The sequence below is a fragment of the Stylophora pistillata genome, chromosome 7 (genome assembly GCF_964205215.1).
Source record: "Stylophora pistillata chromosome 7, jaStyPist1.2, whole genome shotgun sequence".
NCBI lineage: Eukaryota > Metazoa > Cnidaria > Anthozoa > Scleractinia > Pocilloporidae > Stylophora > Stylophora pistillata.
The window spans coordinates 2,632,624-2,657,500 of NC_142525.1; the positions used below are offsets into that span (position 1 = coordinate 2,632,624).

General features: G+C 39.1%; 3 protein-coding genes across 4 annotated transcripts; 2 read left to right on the forward strand and 1 right to left on the reverse strand.

The window, feature by feature from the left end:
• Positions 1 to 103: 103 nt before the first annotated feature.
• On the forward strand, positions 104 to 20,567 carry LOC111329756 (gamma-aminobutyric acid type B receptor subunit 2). Of its 2 annotated transcripts, none has more exons than XM_088728854.1 (18): positions 104 to 638; positions 2,248 to 2,385; positions 9,159 to 9,329; positions 10,479 to 10,580; positions 10,831 to 10,896; positions 11,457 to 11,657; positions 11,911 to 12,147; positions 12,507 to 12,570; positions 13,001 to 13,084; positions 13,618 to 13,768; positions 13,864 to 13,996; positions 14,411 to 14,518; positions 14,962 to 15,084; positions 15,689 to 16,015; positions 16,581 to 16,751; positions 18,439 to 18,581; positions 18,874 to 18,944; positions 19,528 to 20,567. In XM_088728854.1, the coding sequence occupies exons 1-18, from the start codon at positions 363 to 365 to the stop codon at positions 20,016 to 20,018; spliced, it is 3,057 nt and encodes a 1,018-aa protein (XP_088584980.1). In that variant the 5' UTR covers positions 104 to 362; the 3' UTR covers positions 20,019 to 20,567. The 2 variants fall into 2 exon arrangements, with proteins under 2 accessions (XP_088584980.1, XP_088584979.1); XM_088728853.1 differs by having other exon boundaries at positions 106 to 638; positions 19,444 to 20,567.
• LOC111329759 (histamine H2 receptor) lies at positions 4,278 to 6,875 on the forward strand. The gene has a single exon (XM_022934527.2). It carries the CDS (start codon positions 4,794 to 4,796, stop codon positions 5,832 to 5,834), a length of 1,041 nt encoding a protein of 346 aa, XP_022790262.1. The 5' UTR covers positions 4,278 to 4,793; the 3' UTR covers positions 5,835 to 6,875.
• On the reverse strand, positions 20,472 to 24,554 carry LOC111329758 (uncharacterized). Its single transcript, XM_022934526.2, has 2 exons — positions 23,960 to 24,554; positions 20,472 to 23,257 (listed from the first exon to the last, which is right to left on the reverse strand). The coding sequence occupies exons 1-2, from the start codon at positions 24,436 to 24,438 to the stop codon at positions 22,660 to 22,662; spliced, it is 1,077 nt and encodes a 358-aa protein (XP_022790261.2). The 5' UTR covers positions 24,439 to 24,554; the 3' UTR covers positions 20,472 to 22,659.
• Positions 24,555 to 24,877: the final 323 nt, after the last annotated feature.

Genomic DNA, 24,877 nt, shown 5'->3' on the forward strand with positions numbered 1-24,877 from the left:
GAGGGGGGACGAGGGGTAGAGAGAGGGGGTGAGGGGGGTAGAGAGGGGAAGGTTGTATTGAGGGACAGAAGGGTTCATCTAAAATACCGGTTTAAAACTGTTCACCCAAAAGACCACAAATAACGCGACCTTTCGACTTAGGTAAACAAATCCTGTCATATTTGCCACATTAGTATGTCAAAAAGGCTTAACGAAGGTACATAAGCGTCGTTACATTCTTCTAACTAATTACTGTAAACAGTTGAAACGAAACAAAGTTGATTTCAACAGTACGGGCTTCCATACCTAAACAAGCACAAATCGACATTTTGAGACCGAGAACATTTGATTTCACCACTCGAGTCACTATTCAACTTCGTCTCATGAGATTTTTTAACAGAGCGATGATTTCTACCAGAATCCTCGTGACATTCCTATATCTCGTCGTAACAAACATCTTTAGAGTGCAAGAAACATTTGCTCTTCGAACTCTACATATTGGGGGATTTTTTCCATTCAGTGGAGTGTCTAATGGAAGTGAAACCTCAACGAAAGGCGAGTTTATTCAAGAGGCCGTTTCCATGGCTATAGAAGACGTTGACAAGCAAAAGGTCTTACCAACTGGCTATAGTTTACAACTTCACGCAAATGATACAAAGGTAGGCGGTATTCTAACATGAATGTCTTAAGTCTGACTAGAGAAAACACTGTGCTGGCTTCAAGTCACAAATGTAGCATTCCCTTAAGTTATATTCCATTTACAAAATGGTGCCGAATATATAAGCTGATATCACAATAACAGAAAGGTTTGTGGAATGAATTTGCTGTCCTATATCGTTAAAATATAAACTCTGGCTTTGATAAGTGTTTTTACCAACGTCAACAAAGATAGGAACACTTTGTGTTACAAAATACACAAAGCTTGTTATTTCATTTTCATAGATGACAACAAAGATCCTTATCAGTGTAACACCACCGTAATGTATCTTGAATACTTCATCGATCAGGCTGAACTTTGAACACAGACTTTGATGTTTTATCTTATCCTATTCATATCAAGCAGTGTTGTAACTTCAGTAATCCAATAATCTGCTCAGTGTCCATATCATGCTCTACTGTAAACACTCCTAGAGATTGCGATATGTCATTGTCTGATTCATAAGTTTATTAAATGCCTTGTATCAGCCCCATTCTGGGAATGAGCTTCTGTATTTGACGGAAATGGGCTTATTTTTTTTTGACCTCCACTTGAAATTGCCTCAGCATTGCCACTTCCCATCTCGTGTATGAGGTGAACATTGCTGTAGGGCGCACGTGGATTATTACCCTATAATGATCAGCGATCCTTTCTCTCTCTCTCTCTTGCGCCAGATATGAAAACTTATACTCCGATTCGATACCTGTATAAAGTTTCTCTGCTGGGTAAACTTCATATATTGGCGTTGTGTTTACACCTTAAAAATGTCCTCGACCGGTAGAGATTTTCTTGGTTCTCATACCGCGACTACGATAACTAATAATAAACTAATAATAAACTGATCAAAGTAGAAGCTGCCTTCTGATCGCCTGTGAGAGAAAACAATTTCAAGCACTCCTGATGGTTGGTTGCTCACTTTTCAGACGATTTCTAAAACCTCCAAGGTCATTTTTCAAGAGATAAATTGTATGTAATAAACAGAGGAAGGTAAATGGGACCCCCCTTGTAATCAACTTCGATGTTCCGCCTAAAAGGTTCTTTTCTCAGATTAGGAGATGCAAGGGTAAGATTTTAAAAGCCTTAAAAGTATTGAATAGAACAAGAAAAAGATGTCAGTTCGTTTTTTACAGGGTGTTTAGGCTGATCCGTTTTACAGGGACGTAACCAGGATCACGCAAAGGGGGGGGGGGGGGGTCACAGAGGCTACTCACCAGATTGTCATGTCGACCTCCACGCCGTGCATGTTTTACTTAATGTTACAGTTTTGGGATGAGCAGTGAGAGTATAGTAGGCAGGCCAAGATATTGTCATGGCGTTTTCACCACCTGAATATTGTAGGTTGTTTGCTCAAAAGAAGGCCTACCAAGGAGGGGTCACGGACACCCCACGGACCCCCCCCCCCCCCCAGCTACGTCCTTGTTTTAGAAGCTGTTCATTCAGAATAAAGTCAATTCAAGTCACTGCTGCAATAATCTTTAGGACCTTTAAAAATGGAATACAGCCTTCAGTTTTCAACTTGTGGTTGTCTGATAAACTAAAGAACTTTTCTGATCACTTTTTCATCAATTTAGTGCAGAATGGGCTATGCCTCGCGGGCTTTTTTTGAAATGATCAACAAAGAATCAACGATGATAGCTTTACTCGGAGCGGGATGTTCTGTGGTGTCAGAGAGAATTGCGGAGGACTCCAAGACCTGGAATCTTCTTATGGTATGTAGATGTTCTGTAACAGTATTCAGAAAGGCTGTGTGTGTTCATTGCGCGCACTTTTATTGCGTAACAATTAGCTTCAGCCTCACAGAAGCTTTGTACTACAATAGTCACTGATGGAGGATGCTGTTGATTTCCATCACAATCGGTATCATTATCACAGAATCCTTTACTGCTACTGTTGATAATAGTGTAACTGTTTTTGGCACTCTACTGTCAGCGCTGGCGTGTCTGTTTTTGTCACTGTCATTGTCACTCATAGCGTGACCGTTTTTTGTGCTGTCAGTGCTGGCGTGACTGTTTTTGTCCGTGTCATTGTCACTCATAGCGTGACTATTTTTTTGTGCCGTCAGTGCTGGCGTGACTTTTTTGTCACTGTCACTGCTGATATTAGTGTGACTGTTTTTGTCACTGTTGTTGTTGGTGTGAGTGGATTTTCTTGCTCTCACTGTCACTTTTGCTGTGTCCCTGTCACTAATGTCTTTGTTGTCACTTTTTCCTTAGCCTGATCTGAGTGTTTTGTTAGTAAAGAAAAGTGTGATGTAATAAACCGTAGCAGCGGAGTAGTGAAAAAACAAGAGAGGCTTGGGTCAGACTCAACTCGACTCAAGCCCCCCTCGTTCTCGATATGTCGCTAATTTCGCGTCGTTTTCAACAATGCTGCTCCGTTTCACTCACTGATTTGCTTGCAGGAGGCGACTCTGTTGACGTAACTGTCAATACCACTGATATACTCATCGTACAATAGAGAACTTTGTCCTTTAAAGAGATTTGTAATTAATATTCGCGAGAAGGTTAATCAGGGATTGGATTGACTCGAGAAACCAAGGACGTTTTAAAAGATAGTTCAAAGAAGGTGGCAATATAGTATTTTTCAAAGCAACTTCCAACTACGGAGGTATTCAACTGATGACTTTATCCAATATTGACAATATTTTCGACGATCAGCTTTTCCGGCGAAAATTGTCCCCGAGCCAACAATTTGCGACTTACAAACAAATACAGACAACTGATACCGCCCTGAAACCTTTGAAATTCTGAGCACGTACAAGCAAAAACTCCTTACATTCTTATGCCAAAATAGGGTTACAGTGGAACCTCGATTTAACGAACCTGTATATAACGAACGATACTTCAGTTTCAGCCCGGCTAAAGTTACAGTAAAATGTGTGCCTCAGATCCGCGATATAACGAACCCTCGATATAACGAACCAATTTCCTCAATCCCTTGGCACTTCGTTAAATCGAGGTTCCTCTGTCAAAACTTTCCAATCTTTCAATTTCGTATCGACGAACGAAAGTTAAACAGGATATTTGCATGTGAAAAAGATTTTTGGGCGCTGTTTATTTGCGTAAGTGAATGTAGATTGGAGGCCAGTCTGTTTCGAGTTGCAATACAATTTGCGTCAAACCTAACATGATTTGCACGCTCTAAGTTTAAGAGCGAACTGATGAGGAACTTTCTTACTTTCTTATTGTGACATCTAACGTATGCCTTATTGACCTTATTTACAAGTTTTCTGTGACATGAAAGTTTTACAGTAGATGAAAGACGCTAGCTGGGCGCAAAAATATGTTTCAAAATGTGATCACTTCCTAATGAAATATTAATTAACACTAATCTTGTTTAGCAGATCGCCATACAATACGACCCAAACGAAACGTCAGCAATACCTGACTAAAAATTTTGGTAGAACCCTACATTAATTTTTATATGGATTGAGTGCTGGGGTGCTAAAATGCATCTCAAAAACTCGTCGTTTATCAGTCTGCATTGATCGTCGATGAATCAAAATGTCTTTCGTGCGGTTGTGGGTGAAGTTATTGTTTTGGTTAATAGTGGCAACAAAAGTGAGTCTATTATTTTGCCGGTTTTCTTTTTCTAGAATAATAATTGTCACGAACAGGTGTCGAAATCAGAAGCTAGCACAAGGGTTTGTGTTTGGTAACACATTAACAAAGGATCACTGTATTTTGTTCTCTAAGTTTTGTTCATTCTGGGTTTAGATAAAAGAGGTTCAAATTTTATATAGTGCTCCCATAAAAAACATCTCGGTGATATCAATGTTTACTCAGTAACACGCAAATCTCAGAGACAGGAGATTACGTTACCGAATCAGTCTTTTAAAAACCCATCCTCAAGCTCACGTGTTTCGAAGCGGAAATCAATTCGCACCAATCAGAGATTTAAATTCTTGGAAACATTAATTTCCGAGCAAATAATTTTGAAATACTACATCTTTGAAGTGTCCCAAATAATTTACTTGCAAGTCAAGTTTTCAAACGCGAAGGCTGAGTGATGTCCGACAACTGAGTATTACTCCTTGACGACTGTTTGCTTAGACGAATTTGGTCAGCAGAAAAAGAGACACAATCTGTGGCAGCTGGATTCAAGGAGAGGAGGAAATATGTGGAGTAAAATGCACAATTCAAGCACGCCGACTTCTTTACCACCGACAGCGTGTTACCATCTTCACCCGTTGGTGATTAATACCGTGCGTTATGAGCCAGACAACAAAACCAGTGCTGTGACTGTATTTACCTGTGCATTTATGGCATTGGCATGTCCTTGTGCAATTGTCGCAAATGTCATGGTCTTCCTTGGTGTTTTGAGAAAACCGGAGCTACGAAACATTTACAATACTTCCATTCTATTTCTCGCTACCTCCGATTTGTTAACTGGCCTGATAACGCATCCTTCGTTCATTGCATATCAAGGAAGCAAGTTGACGAAACCCGAGCAAGATTTCTCCTGTATCGCTCTGGTCATATATTCGTACACAAATTTTATGTTCACTGGCTTGTCTGTGATAACAATAATTCTTATGACATTGGAAAGATATCTAGCCATATTTCAACCTTACAAATATCAAGCCTTCGTTACCAAGCGCCGTCTCGTTACAACAATTTCTCTCGTTTGGGTCATATGGGTCACATTTATAACACTCGTACGATTTTCTCCGGGAGCGCGCTCGGGTTTATTTGGTGTTATAGCCGGGGTATTATTAGTACCTTGTATTTTACTGACAATGTTTGTGTACTGTAAAGTTTACTGTCTAACTCGACGGATTCGTGTGTCAATAGGTCATGAGTTAACAACGCCAAGAAACGCCGCGGATATTCAAGAGACGAAATCGTCAAGAACAGTTGCTTACTTAGCTGGCGCGGTTGTGGTTTGTTTCTTGCCGACAATTGCAGTCATAATAATTCAGGAGACAAACGCGATTGATGCGAATTATTTCTTTCACTTGCTGTATCCTCTCACTGAATCGGCTGTCCTGTTGACGCCCGTATTTGACCCTGTTATTTACATGCTCCGAAGTAGCAAATTGAAAGCAAGTCTCCGCGAGTTGTTGCGAGACCGAGTGTTGTATACACAGCCGACCAGCAGAACAAGGGCGACTACTTTATCAACGGGATTAAACTTGGAGATGACAGTGCGATCATAAAACATGACACAATATATGTTTAATCAGGAGCACAAAGTATTTTTAAAGCAAGAGGAGAAATCGATGTTATTTTTTCTTCCTTGGAAGGTCTCTGTACGGACGAGATTGGTTTAGGTGGAAGTCACGCCTTGCAGAACTTCGTAACAAATTAAGCAAATTTATTATGTCAAATTGTGGCGGAATCTTTAAACTAATGTGTTGTGTAGCAGTTCACGCAGATCTGGAGAATTGTTTTGATTGTTAAATGCTAATGATCTAAGCTTTCTTCTACTTTTAATTTCAAGCTATCTACACTCGTCTTTTAAGCAGATATTAGCTAAACTGCGAGATTCCTTTCTTAATTTAGGAGATGAAAACCCTTACATTAATGAGTTAAGCGGATTTAAGAAGTCTACGTCAAAGTTTAATCAAAACGAATCAACTTTACCGAAAATTGCGCAGTTGTTATGGTAAATGGTTCTTGTTTGCATGTCGTTTCGTTTTAATATTTCATCAGTTATTTGCACTCTGCAAGGTATAGCGACTGTTATGTGAAAGATCGTTTCTTCTTCAAATCGATGCCTTCTTTTAACTCAACCTTCTTTTAGATTTCTCTCACGGAAGTATAAATTGTGTCTGAGAACAAAATAAGTTAAATAACACGTTGAATAAATTAGGGACGCCTAAAAAATACACAAGTATTGTTTATACGAACATTGTACGTAAGTTATTGATTCACAACAAATTCATCATTGTCTAGATTAAGAAAGCTGCATGATACCTGGTTCTCTGACTTTGAGCTTTTCATTTAACAAATAGTTGCATTACCCTTCAAACTACTCAAAGAAAATTACAAAGAGATCCGGAAGAATAATCACATATCATATTAAGTGCTCAAGCTATCCCTGATCAAATTGCATTAGCTATTAATTTTAACGATGCCCAGCCGTTAAAGGATTGTAATTTTGTTCACACGATTATATCAGCATGATTTTAATTAACGTTTTGTGACTTTTATAGATAATGTTCTTTAACAATTACAAATTGGGAGTGCAAAGACAAGTTTGGCCCATCCTTATCTTAGGTGAGACGCTAAGTACGTGCTCCCTCATTTGCAACTCTTTCCCGATTTCCATTACAACAGGCTTGACTCACTGTCCGATATTTTCAATTGAAAAGTTGCGTGAACAAAAGTTTAGGCTTCAAAACAATGATGAAGCGGAACTGATATCAATTCGTTCCCTTCAGATGCACTTTCGACTCAACTGAGACTTTGCGGCGGATAAAATAAACAAACAAGCTGAGACGTACGTTTATGCTCTCCAATAAGAGTATACTAAAAATGATGTTCGTAGATTTGCTGTTATCTTACACCTTTTCGGAAAGGGAAACTTAATAGGTGATTATAAAGTAGGTATTCTTTAAGGAAATACACAAAACTTTTGATGAAATCGAAATAAAAGCTGAAAAACGGAAGATATTAATTTGTGTTAAGTGGTAAAAGAAGAAGAGGCAATTAGACTTTGTCTAGTGCGCGTTTAGGAAGAACCAGACAGGAGGCGATGAAAGGAAATTAAAAAGGCAATGTAGTTGATTTCTCAGCAAGTGCATGCTGAAATAAAATTAAGGGGTAACTATTCTACAAGCTCAAATGAGCATTTTTAGTTCTAGAATCTCGAGTTCTTTATTAAACGGAGTCGTTCAGTCGCGGTTTCCATTTGTAGACGACGCCGATTTTGGTGATTTCACGTTGTTGTTTTGCAAGAGGACGGCTGAGAAATGTACAAAGTTTTAAAACGCACGTGCTGGCTATTATTCTGCCCATTAGATCTTTTGTTTTGACACGTTCTCGTTGCCGTCGCCGTTGTGGTTTGCTTAAATTCCCCAATATATAATGATCGAGGCGTTAAAGAGTTAGATACCACTTTTACGAGTGAAGGTTTACCTCCTGTCAGCTTTAGCGCTTTATCCGAGAAATATTGGCATTTTGTTTAATTTTGCCATAGCCACATGAAACGTTGTCATTAATATGGACTTTAGTTCAAGGTGCTGAGACCAATCTATAATTAATATTATTGAAAAAGAAACTGATTGCACTAGAGGGAATTTGATCAATGAAATTGTTTCATCACCATAATGTCGACGTTGTTCAGAAGAGTACTTTTTTTTCCTTTTTTTAAACGATATTAAATATTGATCAAGCTGATTGGAAGCCCTATCAGCTGGTGTACTTTAATCTTTCTCAAAATTAAACTTTCCTCTTTACATTAATTCAGAAATGATGAAATAATTCTTTAGAATGCGTCCGTATGCGATAAGGAAAGGCATATATCAAACAGATGCCAATTCTCTTCAGCCCGATTTTCTAACAATTTTTCGAAAAGATTTGTATTGTCTAATTTAAGCAAAGTCTACATCATATGAATTCCATTGTGATTATTTTCCTCGATTGATTGTTAGAAAAGTCTTCGAATATTGTCTATTTTGGTCGAATTTTAGTTTAGGACACTTATTTATTGAAAGTCCTCTTATTTTTTGTCTTTTCTCGGGTTGGTTTGGGGACTCCAAGTCTCCTGCACTTCCGTTTTAAGCGATGCCACGCAACGCCCCCCCCCCCCCCCACACGAATCAGGGGAGGGGAGCAATGTGTGACATCCTACAGAACGCGACTCTGGGAATCCAGTCCTCACGCGGTGATCAAGTATTTCTTTGTCCCACGCCCGAGACAACAGTCTCACATTTTTTTTCCAAGTTACATCGAATTGCAAAAGTTCTGATCGTGTCGTCTAATCGTTCAGGTGAAAGTAGTGTTCAACTTGAGAAGGACTGTTGCCGATAGCAGTGACTGACCTTTCAGCAGCTTAGCGGAAGTCTTTATTAGATCTGACCTAGCATTAGACAGATTTAGCACCGCGTTTACGTGGAACGACAAACGTCCGCTTGCCCTTTCACGTTTCCCGTAAAATAGTGTGAATCTTGCTGCCTTAGCCTCGCGTGACCTTATGTCATGGTGGATTTGTATGACTTACAAAGAATAGTTTTGGTACCCTTTTTCCGGCAATTGAGAAAAAGTGAAGAAAATCTTAGGTACACGACAAACGGGAAACATGTTATACTTTCACGTAGAAATGGCAAAGCGCAACCGGCAAAGGGTGAATAATGGCGGGAAAAACGTGGTCACGCCATTCACGTTTCTCGTAAACGCGGTGCTAAATCTCTCTATTAATGATGACTTACGCTCAGTTTGTCGAGGAGTCAATCACCAACAATAGTCCTTCCCAGGACTACTCTCACCCGACCAGACCACACCATTAACTGTTACTGTTTTACTCTCTTCACACACAGGTATCCTACGGATCAACGTCTCCGACCTTATCAAAGAAAGAGAAATATCCCATGTTCTTTAGAACAATACCATCCGACGCTGCGTGCAATAAGGCTCGAGTGGCCCTTCTGAGAAAATTCAACTGGTTAAAAGTTGGATTGATAGCGCAGAATGATATTATCAACTCTGAGGTAAGACCATTTCTTCTTGTAGCCGTAGGAATTGGGGCTAACTGGAAACTGGGCAAAGCAAAGACGATTCAATAACTCTTTTTCTTGGTAAGAACAAACGTCAGCTTGCCGTTTCACGTTTCATGTAAAAGAGCGTGAACCTTGCTGCTTTAACTTCACGTGACCTCACGTCAAGGTGGATTTGAAGGCGCCCTTGTATGACTTACAAGGAATAATTTTGGTGCCCTTTTTTCAGCCATTAACTTCTACTCTGTGAGAGAAAAAGGAAAGAAAATCTTACGTACACGGAAAACGCGGAACGGGTTACTTTCACGTAGAAACGGCAAAGCGCAACCGGCAGACGTGAAAAAATGGCGAGAAGAAAAAGGTGACGTGGTCATTCTTGCCGTTCACGTTTCACGTAAACGCGCTGCTAAATCTCTCTTTTACCGAACAGATACACAGCAATATAGGATCTACTTGCTTTACACGATGAAAAAACCAAAGGTTGTTAATGGTGACGTCATCTATGCGTCTGTCCTCCAATAGATCATGGGTTAGAACCAATCAAAATACATGTAGGATTCAGCTTATCATATAGTCTGTAATAGTCCATGTTTTAATCTTTACAGCAAATTTCCTGTGCGAAGGAATATTTAACAAATGGTGAACACCAGATCGTACACTATTGAGCTATGGAGTGCTTAACAAACCTCCCAAGTGCATCCATAACGCAATAGTGTACGCTGTGGTGTTAACCATTCGTTTTATATATAACATAACATTGATACATTGAAGCAAAAGAGTTCCCTTTTGTTTAACAAATCTTAAATGACCAGATAAAACAAGCGCTCGAAAACTAGTTTTTGCATTTGCTCACCTTAGCGGCATATACTCATGGGAAAATGGTGGACACTGAATTGACCAATCAGTGAGCGTGCTTTCTTTCGTCATGTTATAACAGTCAGTGACAATAAGTTACATTTCGATAGCTTGATCAGAAGTCATTATCAGATTGTAAAGACGACTTCTGATTCAGCAGACTGAGATGGTGACTTCCGCTCAGGGTGTCGCAACGTCAGTCATTGTCTCCGAGATAACGTTGATTATCAGTTAGGACGACTATCACCATGACGAAGCCACTACTTGATCATTTACAATTTTTCTTAGACTACTACTGACTTACAAGAAGAATTGGCAAACGCGAATATTCAAATCCTTACCTCAGAGACCTTTGTGGATGATCCCGCAGCCCAAGTGAAGAGCTTATTGGTAACTAGACAATTAACTGTTATTAAATACAAGTTAACAACTGCACGAGGACGTATTTAATTTTATTTAATGATTTACATATGTTGGTCAACATACCTTTGCCAATTACGTTGTGCAACTTTCATTTGATATGCACGCGAGGTTTTGTGACATCCAGTAGAAAGTTTTCCCGAAACGTTTGCCACTTCAATGCTTATACTAGGAAGACGTCCAGCCAAGCTCCTTATTTTGCTTTTGTTGATCCATCTAGGAGAAAGAAGTCAGGATAATTCTTGGAAATTTTGATGAGAAAAGCGCAAGAAAGGTCTTTTGCCTGGTAACTCGATCACAGAAATCTTACAATTCTTATTCCTCTCCTGTGGTCAACTTTCAATTTTCTTCATTTGGTATTCTGAACTATAGATAAATCAATTTATTATCAATTTATTTATTTATTTATTTTTCTTTTAATTTGTTTACATAAGTTTTCTCTCTTATCATATCTGAAATTTTTCTTTATTTAGTATACATATTTACCTCCCTCTATATTATAAAATCTTACAATTCTTATTCCTCTCCTGTCGTCATCTTTCAATTTTCTTCATTTGGTATTCTGAACTATAGATAAATCAATTTATTACACAAAAGTCTCGTTGGAGAATATTTCTCCTTTTGATATCCCGAGTCATGAAAATCTAAGTCTTTATATCAAAGACGAAAATAGATATTCAAAATGATTGTTAGGCACAACTGAGGTGAAAACAAACCGTTTAGCATCGAAGAGGGCCTAGGATCGAGATGATTTTATCGGATTACAAAGAAATATAAACTGAGTTTTTCATGATAAAAAAAAACTTGAAGTTTTACTCTTTAAGTTTTCCTTTTGACTTCCTCCAGGCGTTTCAAAACAAGATGTATGGTGCCCGCTATGCTTGGCTTATACCAGGCTGGTTTAGTGCGAACTGGTGGGAGAAACATTTAGATGAAGAGTCTATAGGATGCACCGTAGAGCAGATGAATAAAGCTGTAAATAGATACATCTCCTGCGACAACCTAAAGATTAATCCAGACAAAACGACTATAACAGAATCTGGACAGGTATCAAAATTCATTTTAGCTTTATTTTGCGATTTTTTAATTTCGTCACACGCAAAGCCGAAATGACACTCGTTCAGCATGGCTGTAGCAAAAGATTATCACGGGGGTGGGACGAGATGAGGAACTACCCGCTCGCCCCTCGTTTTACTCCGGTCTTGTCCAGCTCAGAGGGTGTGGTAATAATCTTTGTCTCTTCATGCCACGAGGCGCAAGACTGATAATCTGATTCTATCCCTTTTTATTTTGTTCACAGTCTCCTAGGCAGCTAAGTTCTCGATACCAAAACACCACTGGTAAGGTCTTATGGGAGACTGATGGTGGGTTTGCATACGACGCGGTCTGGGCGATCGCACTGGCACTGAAAAGGACAGAGGAACACCTCAGAAGATTAAAACCCTCCCTTTCCATAGCTAACTTCACTTATGTTAATAAAGATATCATGGAGCAGTTCAAGGGTTATTTGAATAAAACCAAGTTCCAAGGCGTCACAGTAAGTACAAAGTTTTCTTGAAGATTTTTACTCTCACGGAGAACCATGATGGACAGGTGCAGTGAATTTTGGAGGAAAAATTGGGAGAGATTTTTGTCCTCCTAGCTGATCCAAAAAGGTAACATTTTTGCGCTGTAATCCTTTACAATACTAAGAGCCACAGGTACATCTCTGAGCGTTTCTGTCAGTTTGTCTTGACACTCTATCGGTACCTTTAGCTGGGTAGAAGCACGACCAAGAACATGGCACAGAGATCGTAGATTAAAGCTTGTTAACACCCCTTTAATTTGATAAGTAATACAACGACATCAGTTCCTCATCTCGCATGTGTGATCCCTATATTTTTTATTCATTTTAAGGGACCAGTACAATTTACATCCAAAGGTGATCGGATGGGTTACATGAAGATTCAACAACTGCAAGGTTAGAAAAGGAATTAAAGCAATAACGTACCTTAATATTCTATGTGCTTGTACGTAATGACTCAATAGATATACAACCAACGATGTGTATAACAGTATGCAACGGTAATAAGGTTCAAAACTATCCTCCGTTAAACTGGCAACCAAGAAACTAGGAAAGGTGACTATTTTAGCACCAATTCCCTCGCTTCGAGTCAACTGCGATTGGTGTCTTTTCCGTGAGGAAGACAAATTCAGATCGAAGAAAACGATTTCAGATCGAAAATGCCTTGTTCTTACCAATCTTTCTGAAACTATCAAGAGTGTCTGAGAGCTTTGTTTACGTATCTGGTAACAAGGTGAAGAAATTCTGTCACCTCTTGTACAGGCACTCAGTAGACCTAACCTGAAATTATTTTCTTAAGTAAATATTTTTATTTGTATTCCTTAAGATTGGAAGGAAAGTACTGTCTCTTTATATCTGCAACAAAATGATAGTATTCTTGACGTCCCTGCATCTAGATTTATCTGGCAAGGTAGGTCAACTAATGATAAAGATGATAGTGACGATGACAATAATAATTTTGACGCGACTATAACAATGACGAAGACAATCTAGGTGATGAAGACAGCTTAGGTGACGAAGAAAATCTAGGCGACGAGGAAAATCCAGGTGATGAAGACAATCTATGTGATAAAGACAATCTAGGCGACCAAGACAATCTAGAGGACGAAGACAATCTAGGAGACGAAGACAATCTAGGTGACGTTGACAAAGATGACAATGAGAATAATGTTGATGAAGGTGATGGTGACGATGGCGACAATGAAAATGACGATAATGATAACGATGACAGTGACGGGACAGAAATGATCATGATGACTATTCCAATAAAGATGACGATGACACTGACAAAGATTATGACATGATGATGACGATGATCGTTAACGATGACGATGACGATTTTGATTATGATTATAACAACGATGACGATAAAGATGGTAATCAAGTATGTAATCGTTTAATATTATATTAACGAAATTACGTGCTGTTGTTTTTGTTTCTAAGGCGCTGGTCCACCGTCTGATAGTGCCAAGCTAAAATCAAAGCCAATGACCATATCTCCTGTACTGTATGGAGTTGTGTGTGCAATCACTGTTCTCTGTATTATCTTGGCAGTTTGCTTCTTGGTTTTTAACATCAAACTTCGGAATTACAGGTAGCTAGGAGATTTTTATTCTCTTAGCAGACTCAAATTTAGTTAAGATCTCCAACTCGTCAGTTCCTTATCTCTGCATTCAATTTTGCTGACAGATACATTCAGATGTCAAGCCCTCGTCTTAATGACACCATTGTTATAGGATGTATCACCATGTATATATCCGTATTTATGTTTGGATTGGATGGTAACCTGATATCAGCCGATCAATATTCCACCAACTGTCAGGTAAGATCCATAAATTATTATTATCAACTGTTGTCATGTAAAACGAATGGTCTTCAAAATGTAATCATAAAGAAATGGAGCAGTTTTCAATCGAGTGTCGTAAACAAAAGCAAAGTCATCACCACAACCAATCAGAAAAAAGGTTAACGTCATCATTAACCAATGGGAACTCAAAGTAAAAACAGGCAACCTGTTGAAGCGCGAAAATGCGAGTGACTTAATTGCGACTGGTTCTAGTTTTGCATTTGATTGGTTGAGATGGGGCATGAGCTTCCTGGACCAGTCATTGGGACTGATTTAAATTTTGCATTTGATTGGTTGAGACGAGGCACGACTTTCTTCGACCAATCACGGAGCAAAGTTAATAAGCAAAACCTAAGCAATTGAAAAACTCTCTTCATCTTTTTACTTCAGGCAAGAATATGGCTGACTTCGCTTGGCTTCACCACCGCATTTGGCGCAATGTTTGCCAAATTATGGAGGGTTTACGTCATATTCACCAACCGTAAATTACGGAAAAAGGTAAGGAAACGATTTGTTCCCTCTCCGACGGGTATTAAATTTTTTGACTGATCAGTTATATTTCTTTTCCAAACCATTAACGTAGAAAAAGTTTTTCTAAGGACTGCACCAAATTCCAAATTAAGTTCCCCACCTCCCTCCATCTGCTAGAGCCTCCTGTGAAGACGGAAAAACTGAAGGGCTATTACTAGATGATTGTTCATTGATTTACGGTGAAATCAAAATTACCGTATTCACTTGAATACACGCCGCATCGAAAACACTAATAAAGGCCGTAAAGTTTGATAGTTAAGATAGTAATCACAAGGACATATGTGATCTGTTCATTGATATATCTATTCGTTGATTGGTTAGTTGGCTGATCAATTGATTGATTGACTTATTGACTGACTGACTAACAACTGATTGATTGATTGATCGATCGATGACTATTTCATTAAAAGGTTATTAAAGATGGAAAACTTTTCATGTTTGTTGGCGCTCTGCTGTTGGTCGATGTTTTAACCCTAAGTGTTTGGAGTGGAGTCGACCATCTGACAAGAAAGCTACAAAACGGCACCATTGAGGTACGGAAAATGATATTTAAGTATCTTGCCTCTTTAGGAAGCGATCGAGTTGTAATCGAGACGCTCTGTTTCCCTGCTTGTCAAGAATTCCTATGCCAGACGAAAATCATCAAACTTCACTTATTCACAGATCCATCTGGGTCAGGAGGGTCAGGAGGTGGGGTGGGGCCTCGGACCCCATCTCCAATGGACCTATGGGTTTTTCTTTCACTAATCGCCTGACATCAAAATTCTTGAAACGACAAGATCGCATGTTGCAACTCAAGAGGACGTGTTTAGAATTTACCGTCTTGAAATATTTCTTAGCTCAGTTAGGCTCTTCTGTTGAAAAAAACCTTTGTTTTCTCAATAAAAAGTTTGACCCTTTCTATGAAAAAACTCCAGGATCCGCCCCCTTTAATTTAACTTACCAAAATAAGAAAAAAGGCGTAATAAGACACTCCTCTCAAATCATGACAGAGCTGAAAGAGTCAAACATGAATTAAGTGATACGAACTTGATTCTTCTTACCCCTGAAAAAAAATGTTCTACAACAGTTAGTTTACCTACAAGTTTTAAGTCTTCCCCTACTTTGTGTAAAACTTTTGGATTAACTCTTTTGTAGCATGGAATGGAGTATGACACATTGCCTTATTGGGAATATTGTGACTGCCAGCACAAGGCGATATGGTTTGGCGTTTTATTTGCCACTAAGGGTCTGCTTCTTTTGTTTGGAGTGTTCCTCGCGTGGGAGACTCGGCACGTGAAAATTCCCGCCCTAAACGACTCACGCTATGTTGGAATGTCTGTGTACAATGTTGTCATCTTGAGTGTGGTTGGTGTCCCTGCTGCACTGATGATTGAACAAGCGCAAGACATTTCCTTTGCTCTTACAGCTTTCTTCGTTATCTTCACAACCACAGTGACACTGTGTTTGGTATTTGTTCCAAAGGTGAGGGATGCTATAAGTTGCTCCATTAGAATTATTAACACGACACCCCAGGCCGGCTTTCATGATGACACACTGTCAGGCACAAACCTTCTACTGCGCAGGGGCAGTAACCACTTTCTAGCCCAAGGATCACGTTCTTTTTATCATTATTATGAACACGAGGATCTTCCGACGAACTTTTCGACAACTGATCCGCCGACTACTGTCCTCGTTTTCGCACCGCTAGACTAAAGGAACACTTAAAAGATTCATACATACATATATACATAGGTTACTTGACCACTCCCCATGGGGGCTTTTCAGGGCCAATTCCCACCCATCCCACCCCAGGGGAGGACATCCACGACACAGTAATCTCGTGCGTGGGAAATTAACGTCTCCTACCCCTAACCCTGCAAGAGACGCGGGTCCTACGGTTTATTCGTCCCTATCCAAGAAGACTAGAATATCTATCCATTTCTTGATTATAGAAAGGTAACAAATTCTCCTCACTTGTTTTAAGACCATGAGTATTGGTCTTAAAATAAGTCTATTCATTTTTTACGTTTCTCTCCCGGCTTGAAAGTTCATAGCAGTGAGACGAAATCCGAATGTTTTGGTTACAAGTGGTGCAACGAACACCTCCGTGAGTCAGAGCAGCGGTGAGTCGTCAACCTCACAAGATAAAGGAATTAAAGGAGCAAAGTTCATTGCTTTGGCGGCCGAGAATTCCAACCTCAAAACCCTGATAGCTGAGGTAAGACATCTCTAGACCTCTTTTAAACCTCTTATATCTCAAGTGAATCAGGTGTTGAGTTAACAGTGAGTAACTTTTTTAAGATCGTTTGACGTTAGGCATCACAGCCAGCCAATGTTGGTTTTTTTTTCTTTTTTTTTTTTTTCTTACCATTTTCACTGCATTGCCGCAGTAGGGTAGGACTAGAACGGAACATATGCGAACCATGCGAGTAGTCCACCCAATAAATCCCACCCATCCCCGGCCCAAGGGAGGACATCCATCACACAGTAATCTCGTGCGTGGGAAATTAACGCCTCCTACGGCCTAACCCTGTAGGAGACGGGACCTCCATTTATTCGTCCCTATGCGAGAAGACTAGAATATCTAGCTAACCATTCCTTGATGTTATAGAAAGGTAGCATATTTATTTATTTAATCACTTTCACCAGAGTGTGGTGAGGGTTGCACAACAGAGCGAGGCTCCAAATTAAGTGCGCCCAATATCCCACCCATCCCACCCCAGAAGAAGGACATCCATCACACAGTAATCTCGTGTGTGGGAAATTAACGTCTCCTACCCCAACCCTGCAGGAGACGGGACCTCCATTTATTCGTCCCTGTCCGAGAAGACTAGGATATCTAACCATTTCTTGATGTTATAGAAAGGTAGCATATTCTTCTCAATTAGTTTAAGACCTTGAGTATTGGTCCGGCTGGGGCTTGAACCCTCGACCTCCCGCGCAGCAGTCCAGCGCTCTATCCATTGAGCTAACCGGGAGGCGGTTTTCGGGAAATGATCCCACTCTCCTCGCCCGGGGAAGAACCAAAAAACCAGACTGGAGATTGAACCAGGCCGGCGTGAGAGGAATCAAAGAGTTTTTCAGCAAGGAGGCTCTGCTCCAGTGGTCAACTTTCCAACATCCCTCATTAACTGATTTTGACAAAAACTTTGCTCTTCCTCATACTTACCACAGAATAATGGTATTCCTTGCATAAATTACCAGTTTTATTACATCCATTTTGAAATCACTGGTGGTGCCTGTAATCTGACTGGCTCTAATTGGTGCAATTTATTCGCGAATCGCACCAACTTTTGCTCTAAATCGCATCATTTTACGCTTGACTGAGTTTTTTACATATGACGTCAAAGTCTTTCTGTTTTGCATACAAAATAATATGTAAAAGCGTTTCCGGTTCTGCTTTTTATTTAAAAACCGGCTCAGTACTGCATCAATAAAATATTTGAATTGACCAAGTCCTGTATTTGGACGGTTTCAAAATGGATGTAATAAGGTGATAGTTGAACCTCGTATCGTGCAATTTTGGTCTGAAATCATACTTGTGATTTCAAATCGAACTCGCGCTGCGCGCTCGTTCGATTTTGAAATCACGCGTACGAATTCAGCCCAAATTGCACTTCACTTAGTTCAATTACCATTATAATTACATGTGTCTCAGATAATTTAATCATAGTCCCTTGTAGATATTTTGATAACAGAAATCCCTAAAATCTGGCTGGCATACTCATCTCCACCTCCCGTGTAACTGAAGCCTCAAAATAAAGCCGTACTCCTTTCGGGCGTCACCTACTTTTATTGGTCATTCTATAGAGTACACTTTCGCCCCTCTAACTTAGTGACTTAATATACATTTTATTAGATGAGTATTTTGAGTTTCCATGAGACATTTGTCACAAATATTTTAGAAAGAAGAGGAGATATCTCAACTGGAGATTCGTTTGAGGAGACGAGGCGTAACGATTACAGAGCTACGGAGAATATCAATGGCTGCTCGACGTTCGGATACTATACCAGAGTCGACTCCCACTTTGCTTGTCAGAGGTGATAGGTACGCAGTTGTATTTATTAGCTATCTACATGCATGAGACCAATAGACGTCGCGCAACATCGATCACAAGACAGAGGGTATAGTGCGGTTTTGAACTAAGTGTCGAAAGCGTTGATTCGGGTCTGCGTTGTTTTTTGTTCACTGCGCTTTTTAATGGGAAAGAATTAAATCTGGCGCATACTTCTCAACCAATCAAATGCGGAACCGAAGCTGTATAAGTCGGTCGCGTTTACCCGCATTGCGTGTTATCACTTTGAGTTTTAACAAAAACTCTTGTATATTGTTTCTGCAGGGACGACGGTGGAAGTTTTCACATTGAAAAGGCGCCTAGCACAGATAATTTACCCGACTCTAAATCTGCAGGTAGGAAGGTCACATGCAAAACATTTCACTTCATCCCCGTAACCATTTTTTGCGCCCGGTTTTATCTTCGTAAACTCCATTTTTTTTTTTTTTTAACTCCATGAGTCAAAATGTAGCATAAAAACAAGGTCTCTTTGTCATCGGTGTAAACAATTTTGACTCGTATGTTTTTGATATGTGTCATATATGTATCCCTATATCAACTTTTTATCACTGTCAGGGCAACTTTCGAAAGTAACTCTGGATTGTTTTAGTTTTGCTTTACTCCGCTATGTGATTGGTCCAGAAAACTTACGCCATCCTCTCATGCAACCAATCAAATTCAAAACTATGACCAATCGCGACTTGGCTACCCGTGTTTTCCCGCGCTTTAAATATGTGGTTTTTTTCTTTGCGTTCTCATTGGCTTTTTGTGATAATTTATTTTGCTTTGTTGGCTGATACTATTACTTAGGTTTTAATTCAACAAAATGCACGATCGAAATGTACTCTATTGCAGGTAAAACTGACCTGGAACCATCTACCCCGAAACAGCGATACTCCCCATCGTCTTCCTTAGTTGACCACCACGGTGTTATTCTAGGTAACGATGTGACGAAGCCAAACACCGCCATAGCAAAGAAGTACTCCTTGCCCCCAAGGGCAAGAAAAGATGTTTCTCAATTCGAGACTAGAACCAGGACCCGTTCAGCTGACAACGAAGTTCATGAAGCTTACGAGAACCCGGTGATCTTCACTGAAACAAACGACGAATCGAAGAGCGTTCCTCGGAAGAAACTATCAATGAATAACCGAATAGAGAGTCTTTTTTACACAGAACCCACGACAACGGCTTCCTCTCCACCCCTCCCCTCTGTTAAATCACGATACACTAAGCCTAAGAAAGGAGATGCCCCGGATTTGAATGCCAATGCATTGCCAACTGTTAAGGGAGATTTGCAACGAAAAGGAAGTGTTGTTCTTGTGTCCAAGTCGCAAACCGGTGAAACCTGTTTCCAGGTCAAAACTCAGGCAGAGTTTAAGCCGAAGACAGAGAAAGATAAAATAAGGAAATCCATAGAATATACCGTTTAATTTGTATCATTGAACCGTTCTAGCGTACATTTCTGATGTTTGTGTAGAGATATGCACCATGGTTTCGTTTTTTGAATTGGTGTTTGAGTGTTCAGGACAATTATTCAACCAAAGGTTTTCATTTCCTTTCTTTCAGTTTTTGTAATCTATGATAGGTTTGAAATCTTGGAGACATTCAAAATCGTGGAATTCAGCCGTGTTATTCAGTCGCTTAGGTTTTAAGTCTTCTTCTCTCTAAAAGCTTAAAATATTACTTTTGTTTTCTTTTATTATGGAGTCACAGTAGGCTCAACCTACAGCCTGTGTAGAATATTTCCAAAGCACTTTTCTGGACAAGGGCATTTTTTTTATGTCATTCTAAATGGAAAGTGTGAATTGCCAACTGAAAGGCTATGGTAATTGGCAAAAACCATTTACTTTTTGTTATAGAGATGTCTGGCTAACAACCTTAAGTTAGATCATTTCCATTTATTTCCCATTCACTGAAATTCTTTATCTACAATATATATAGTACTAACTAAAATAAAATAAAATATATCACGGCTCTTATTTCACATATTTCATTCTATTGATTACATTCTATTATTTTCTATTCCTATCCTCTATTATTTCCGAGTTCAACTTAGCTCAAGAGCAAAATCATGGAGAATCTTCTTTGAAAATCAAAAATGTCCATCTCCATAGAGAACAGATAATGTAAAAGTCAAATTTAACAGTAGGTACGTTCACAATCAATGTATGCTTTACTCTATTTTTTCAAAATAGAGTCAAGGCTGTGCTCTAGCAGCACCCAGTGGCCCCTGGCACCTTACTTTTGCTCTTGGGTGGCTCAGGAATCTTAGTTTTTTAATAAAAAGCATATGCTGGGCACCCTGGATTTCACAGTTTCAGAGCACTGGGCTTCCCTCAATTTTTCTTGGAGCACAGCCTTGAGTGTCAATTTCAATTCTCTCTGCCCCGTCATCAAGAAATAAATGACCATTCAGATGCAATATAGGAATTTAAAGAAGCAAAGTACTGGCAGAATAAAACACAACATAAAAGGACAGGAGAGTGACTTTCATACTACCTGTGTGTGCACTTTAAAATCTCCGAGTACTAGCTAAAATTAGTGCATGTGAGACAAAGTTCCTATGGTTTTTTCAACCTTTAAATTCCAAGATAAGTTTGTTAATCCTTCCATCTGGCTGCTTCAAATTTCCTTGTAAATTGGTCACAAGAATTTGGCGTTAGATCAAAAAACAACTGTGATTGCCAGCAGTGTACAGAGTTTAAGGTCTTTTAACTCACAGTATCACAAATTGCTTTTCAGAATTTCTTAATAAAATAAAATAATCAATGGAGATACATGAATGCATGAGGCTATCTCCTGTGTTGAGAAAAATTACTTTGGAATTCTACTTCTACTTGCATTTCTTTACATCAAACTATCACGCTACTGTAACATAATCTGACGCTTAAAAATCAACACCAGAGAAATAGACATAACATTTCGATTGTTGTAGAAATAAATATATAAAATTCAACATTTCTTTACAACTCTATCTTGTGACTCTACTAGATAGTCACCTGTACATTCATTTACAATGAATTAGGAACATATTCTCCCTCTCTCTCTCTCACCAGCAAAGTCAGATTAAAAATAATTTCCACATTGTCAAAATTCCCCAAAATTTTAGACTCAAAAAATATATTCTTTAAACTCCTGTCATGAAAACAGCCCTATGATTCAGTTCACCTTGTAACTCCCAAGACTGACCACATATGCATTTCTTCTAATAATACTGATACATTTTCAAGGAGGCGGGTAAAGAGAGGAAAGAAGAAAAGCAGATATTATGTGAGTTTTTACTCTATTACATCCATTTTGAAATCACTGGTGATCTGTACAATCTAATTGGCTCTCAGCAGAACAAATCAGGAACAAATATTTTTGCTTCTAAATTGCATCTTTCTGGTCAATGAGAAAGCAACACTAAAATGAAATAATCTAACAGATTTTGAGGCTCTTGTGAAGAAACCTACTGCATTGCAGGAAACTGAAAGACAAAGAAACCACTGTGTTGCAAATTTTGCAACTTTTGTCCACAATACTTCAATATTGGATCAATAAAATATTAGTAACGACTAAAATCCTGTATTTAGGCTCATAAAGTTTTCAAATTCAAAATGGATGTAATAAAATGATAAATGAATTTCAAGTTGTGCAATTTTGGTCTGAAATTGTACTTGTAAATTCAAATGAAACAAGGGTGCAGCGCAAGTTGGATTTTTCAAATCATGCGTAAAACTTCAGACCAAGCTGCACTCCACTAGGCAAAATTAACATTATAAATACTTAAAGTTAAAAAAAAAAGAAAGAAAATTATTGCCTTTTACAGTTAGGAGAGCTGATATACCCATAAATACCATGGGAGTGAAAGGGTTTCAGACTGACAGTGGACTTTTATTCAGGGGCATCTTCGAAAAAAGTGTCTCCTAAAGAGTCTGTTGTGTCCATGAAGACAACAGATGCAAAGTTATGCTGTAGGAGTATTTCTTTCAGTCATAACCAAGGCTTGTGTCTCTTGAATCAAAGCAAACCTTGAATTAAAAGTCCCAAATAGGGGCTGTATATTTTGCAATGTGCTAGAACTTACTCTTATCCTAAGAGAACTTTCCTCATTCTTTCACGAGGTATACCAACGGCTTCATCTTCACTACTGCTTGAGGAACAATCTTCCCATCTTTCATCAGCATGTGGTGAGCACAGAAACTGTTCAAGAGGCAGACGATATTTCCCGCAGAAGTCCACAAACTTTATATGTCGTACTCTTGCATCAAAATACACTCCCTTGCAGCATGGATTCACACAACGGCGAGCACTGTTCAGATACTGAAGTAAATGTACAGGGAGGTCTTGTGGACCATATTTGACTCCAGTATTTTTGATACAGCGGCCACTTAGTTCTAACAATGAAGGAGGGTTAAATGCCATGTCTCTAACAAATCGCACAACAAGAGGATTTTCTCGCAGACTTAACTCTTCCAAGTTTCGCAGTTTTACAAGTTCAACAGGCAGCAACGTCAGTCTATTGTTGTGAAGATGCAAAGACTGTAAATGCGTCAGTTTTGCAAATGTTGAGGGAAGGGATTCAATCTTGTTGTCACACAGATTGAGGGCCTTTAACTTGCGCAGGATACCCAGTTCAGCTGGTACAGATGACAACTGATTGCCACCAAGATAGAGAATTTCCAACCTGTGTGAAGTATGGTAAATTAGAATTGTGTTATAAATCTGCCTTTAAAATTGTTTAGGTATCTTAATTTAAATATAAATTAAGATGATAATACCTGAATTACAAACCTTTTCTCTTAAGCTAATAGATTTATTAGGCAAATGGATTACTTGAAAAAGAAACGTGTCGCAAGAAAAAATTTAAGGAAAAAGAACGTGCTTGCCCTTAAGTAAGCTAACGAAGCGATCGATCTTTTATTGATTGCATAACCTCAGTTATGTACAAGTGTTTAACACGGTTTGATGTTCAGACTTTGTTCACACTGAAAAATTTATCTCATGGAGGTATACAACAAATAACAAGCCAAAACTTAGCAGAAAGACGAATTGATCAAGAATAAAGCGTTCCTTTAGGCCTTACCGAATCTCCAATAGGGATCACAAACTTACGCAACCTGAATGATTTAGCACGTGAATGTAAAACGTGGTCTAACAATTAAAATTAAACAATACTGCACGAATAGAAATTGGGGAAAATTATGGCAAGTTAGAACCATAATCTGTCGATTGGTGTGAAATGAATATCCTAAAAAAAGGTAGCGGTAAAAAGCAAAGGATTAAAATTCCCTTGGACCATAAATAGAAGATAAACAAAAATTTTGCGCAGGGACTGCTCGCTGAAGAGGTACAGTAATTTCGAACCGCCTTTGTTTGCAAACCTTACCTTTGAAGACGATGGATATCTGGTGGAATAACATCGATTCTGTTTCCTCCTAAATACAATGCTTTGAGAGCTAGAAGTTCAAACATTTCCGGCATAAACGATTCAAATCGATTACCGCTTAAATTGAGATGTTCTAAAGCCAAAAGAAAAGCGAACTCTTTCGGTAAATCGACCATGTTGTTGTTCTTTGCCATCAACCTTTTGAGGTTCCGAAGTTCGCCAATTCGTGGAGTTATGTAAACCAGGCCATTTTCGGAGATATCCAAATCTCTAAGGTTCAGAAAGTTTGCTATTGAATCGGGAAGAACTGAAACGTTGTTTCCGGCAAGGTTGATCCTTGTGATTTTCAACGGATCTGGCAAATTGTTTAAGATGTGAACATCGTTGGGGAGTGAATCGAGGAAACGATAAGCCAGATTGAGATCAAAATGTTCAAGGTTCTCGTCGTGGCTGCCATTTCTTACTTCTTCGCCGTCCATGGCTGAAAGATCGTGTCGTTTCACCGCGCGTCACGGTAGATTTAGATAAAAATATAGTAACTACAGTGAGTATTGCTCAGTGAAACTGCTTAGTCACATAGAGTTCATAGTCCAACCTTGACCTCACGTGCACAATAAGTGGGACTGAACTGCATGCTCCAGGCTATGATTGGCTGAAAGAATCCCATGGGAGAGTACTGCCACTAAATGTAAACAATAGTGCATACATTTTCGCCAAGTGTTCGATGACGGCTGGAAATTTCCCTTGCCATGCCTCCGCTATGCTTAAAATTGTGAATCGCTTGTTTAAAAAGTCAGTTCGCTCTGAAATAAAGGTTCAAATATCTAGGAATTTGACCGAGAAATTAAACACTGAAGTTTCCTTTTTGCTTTCTTCAACTACTGGGCCGTAGGTAAAAATCCAAAGATTTCTTTCTGT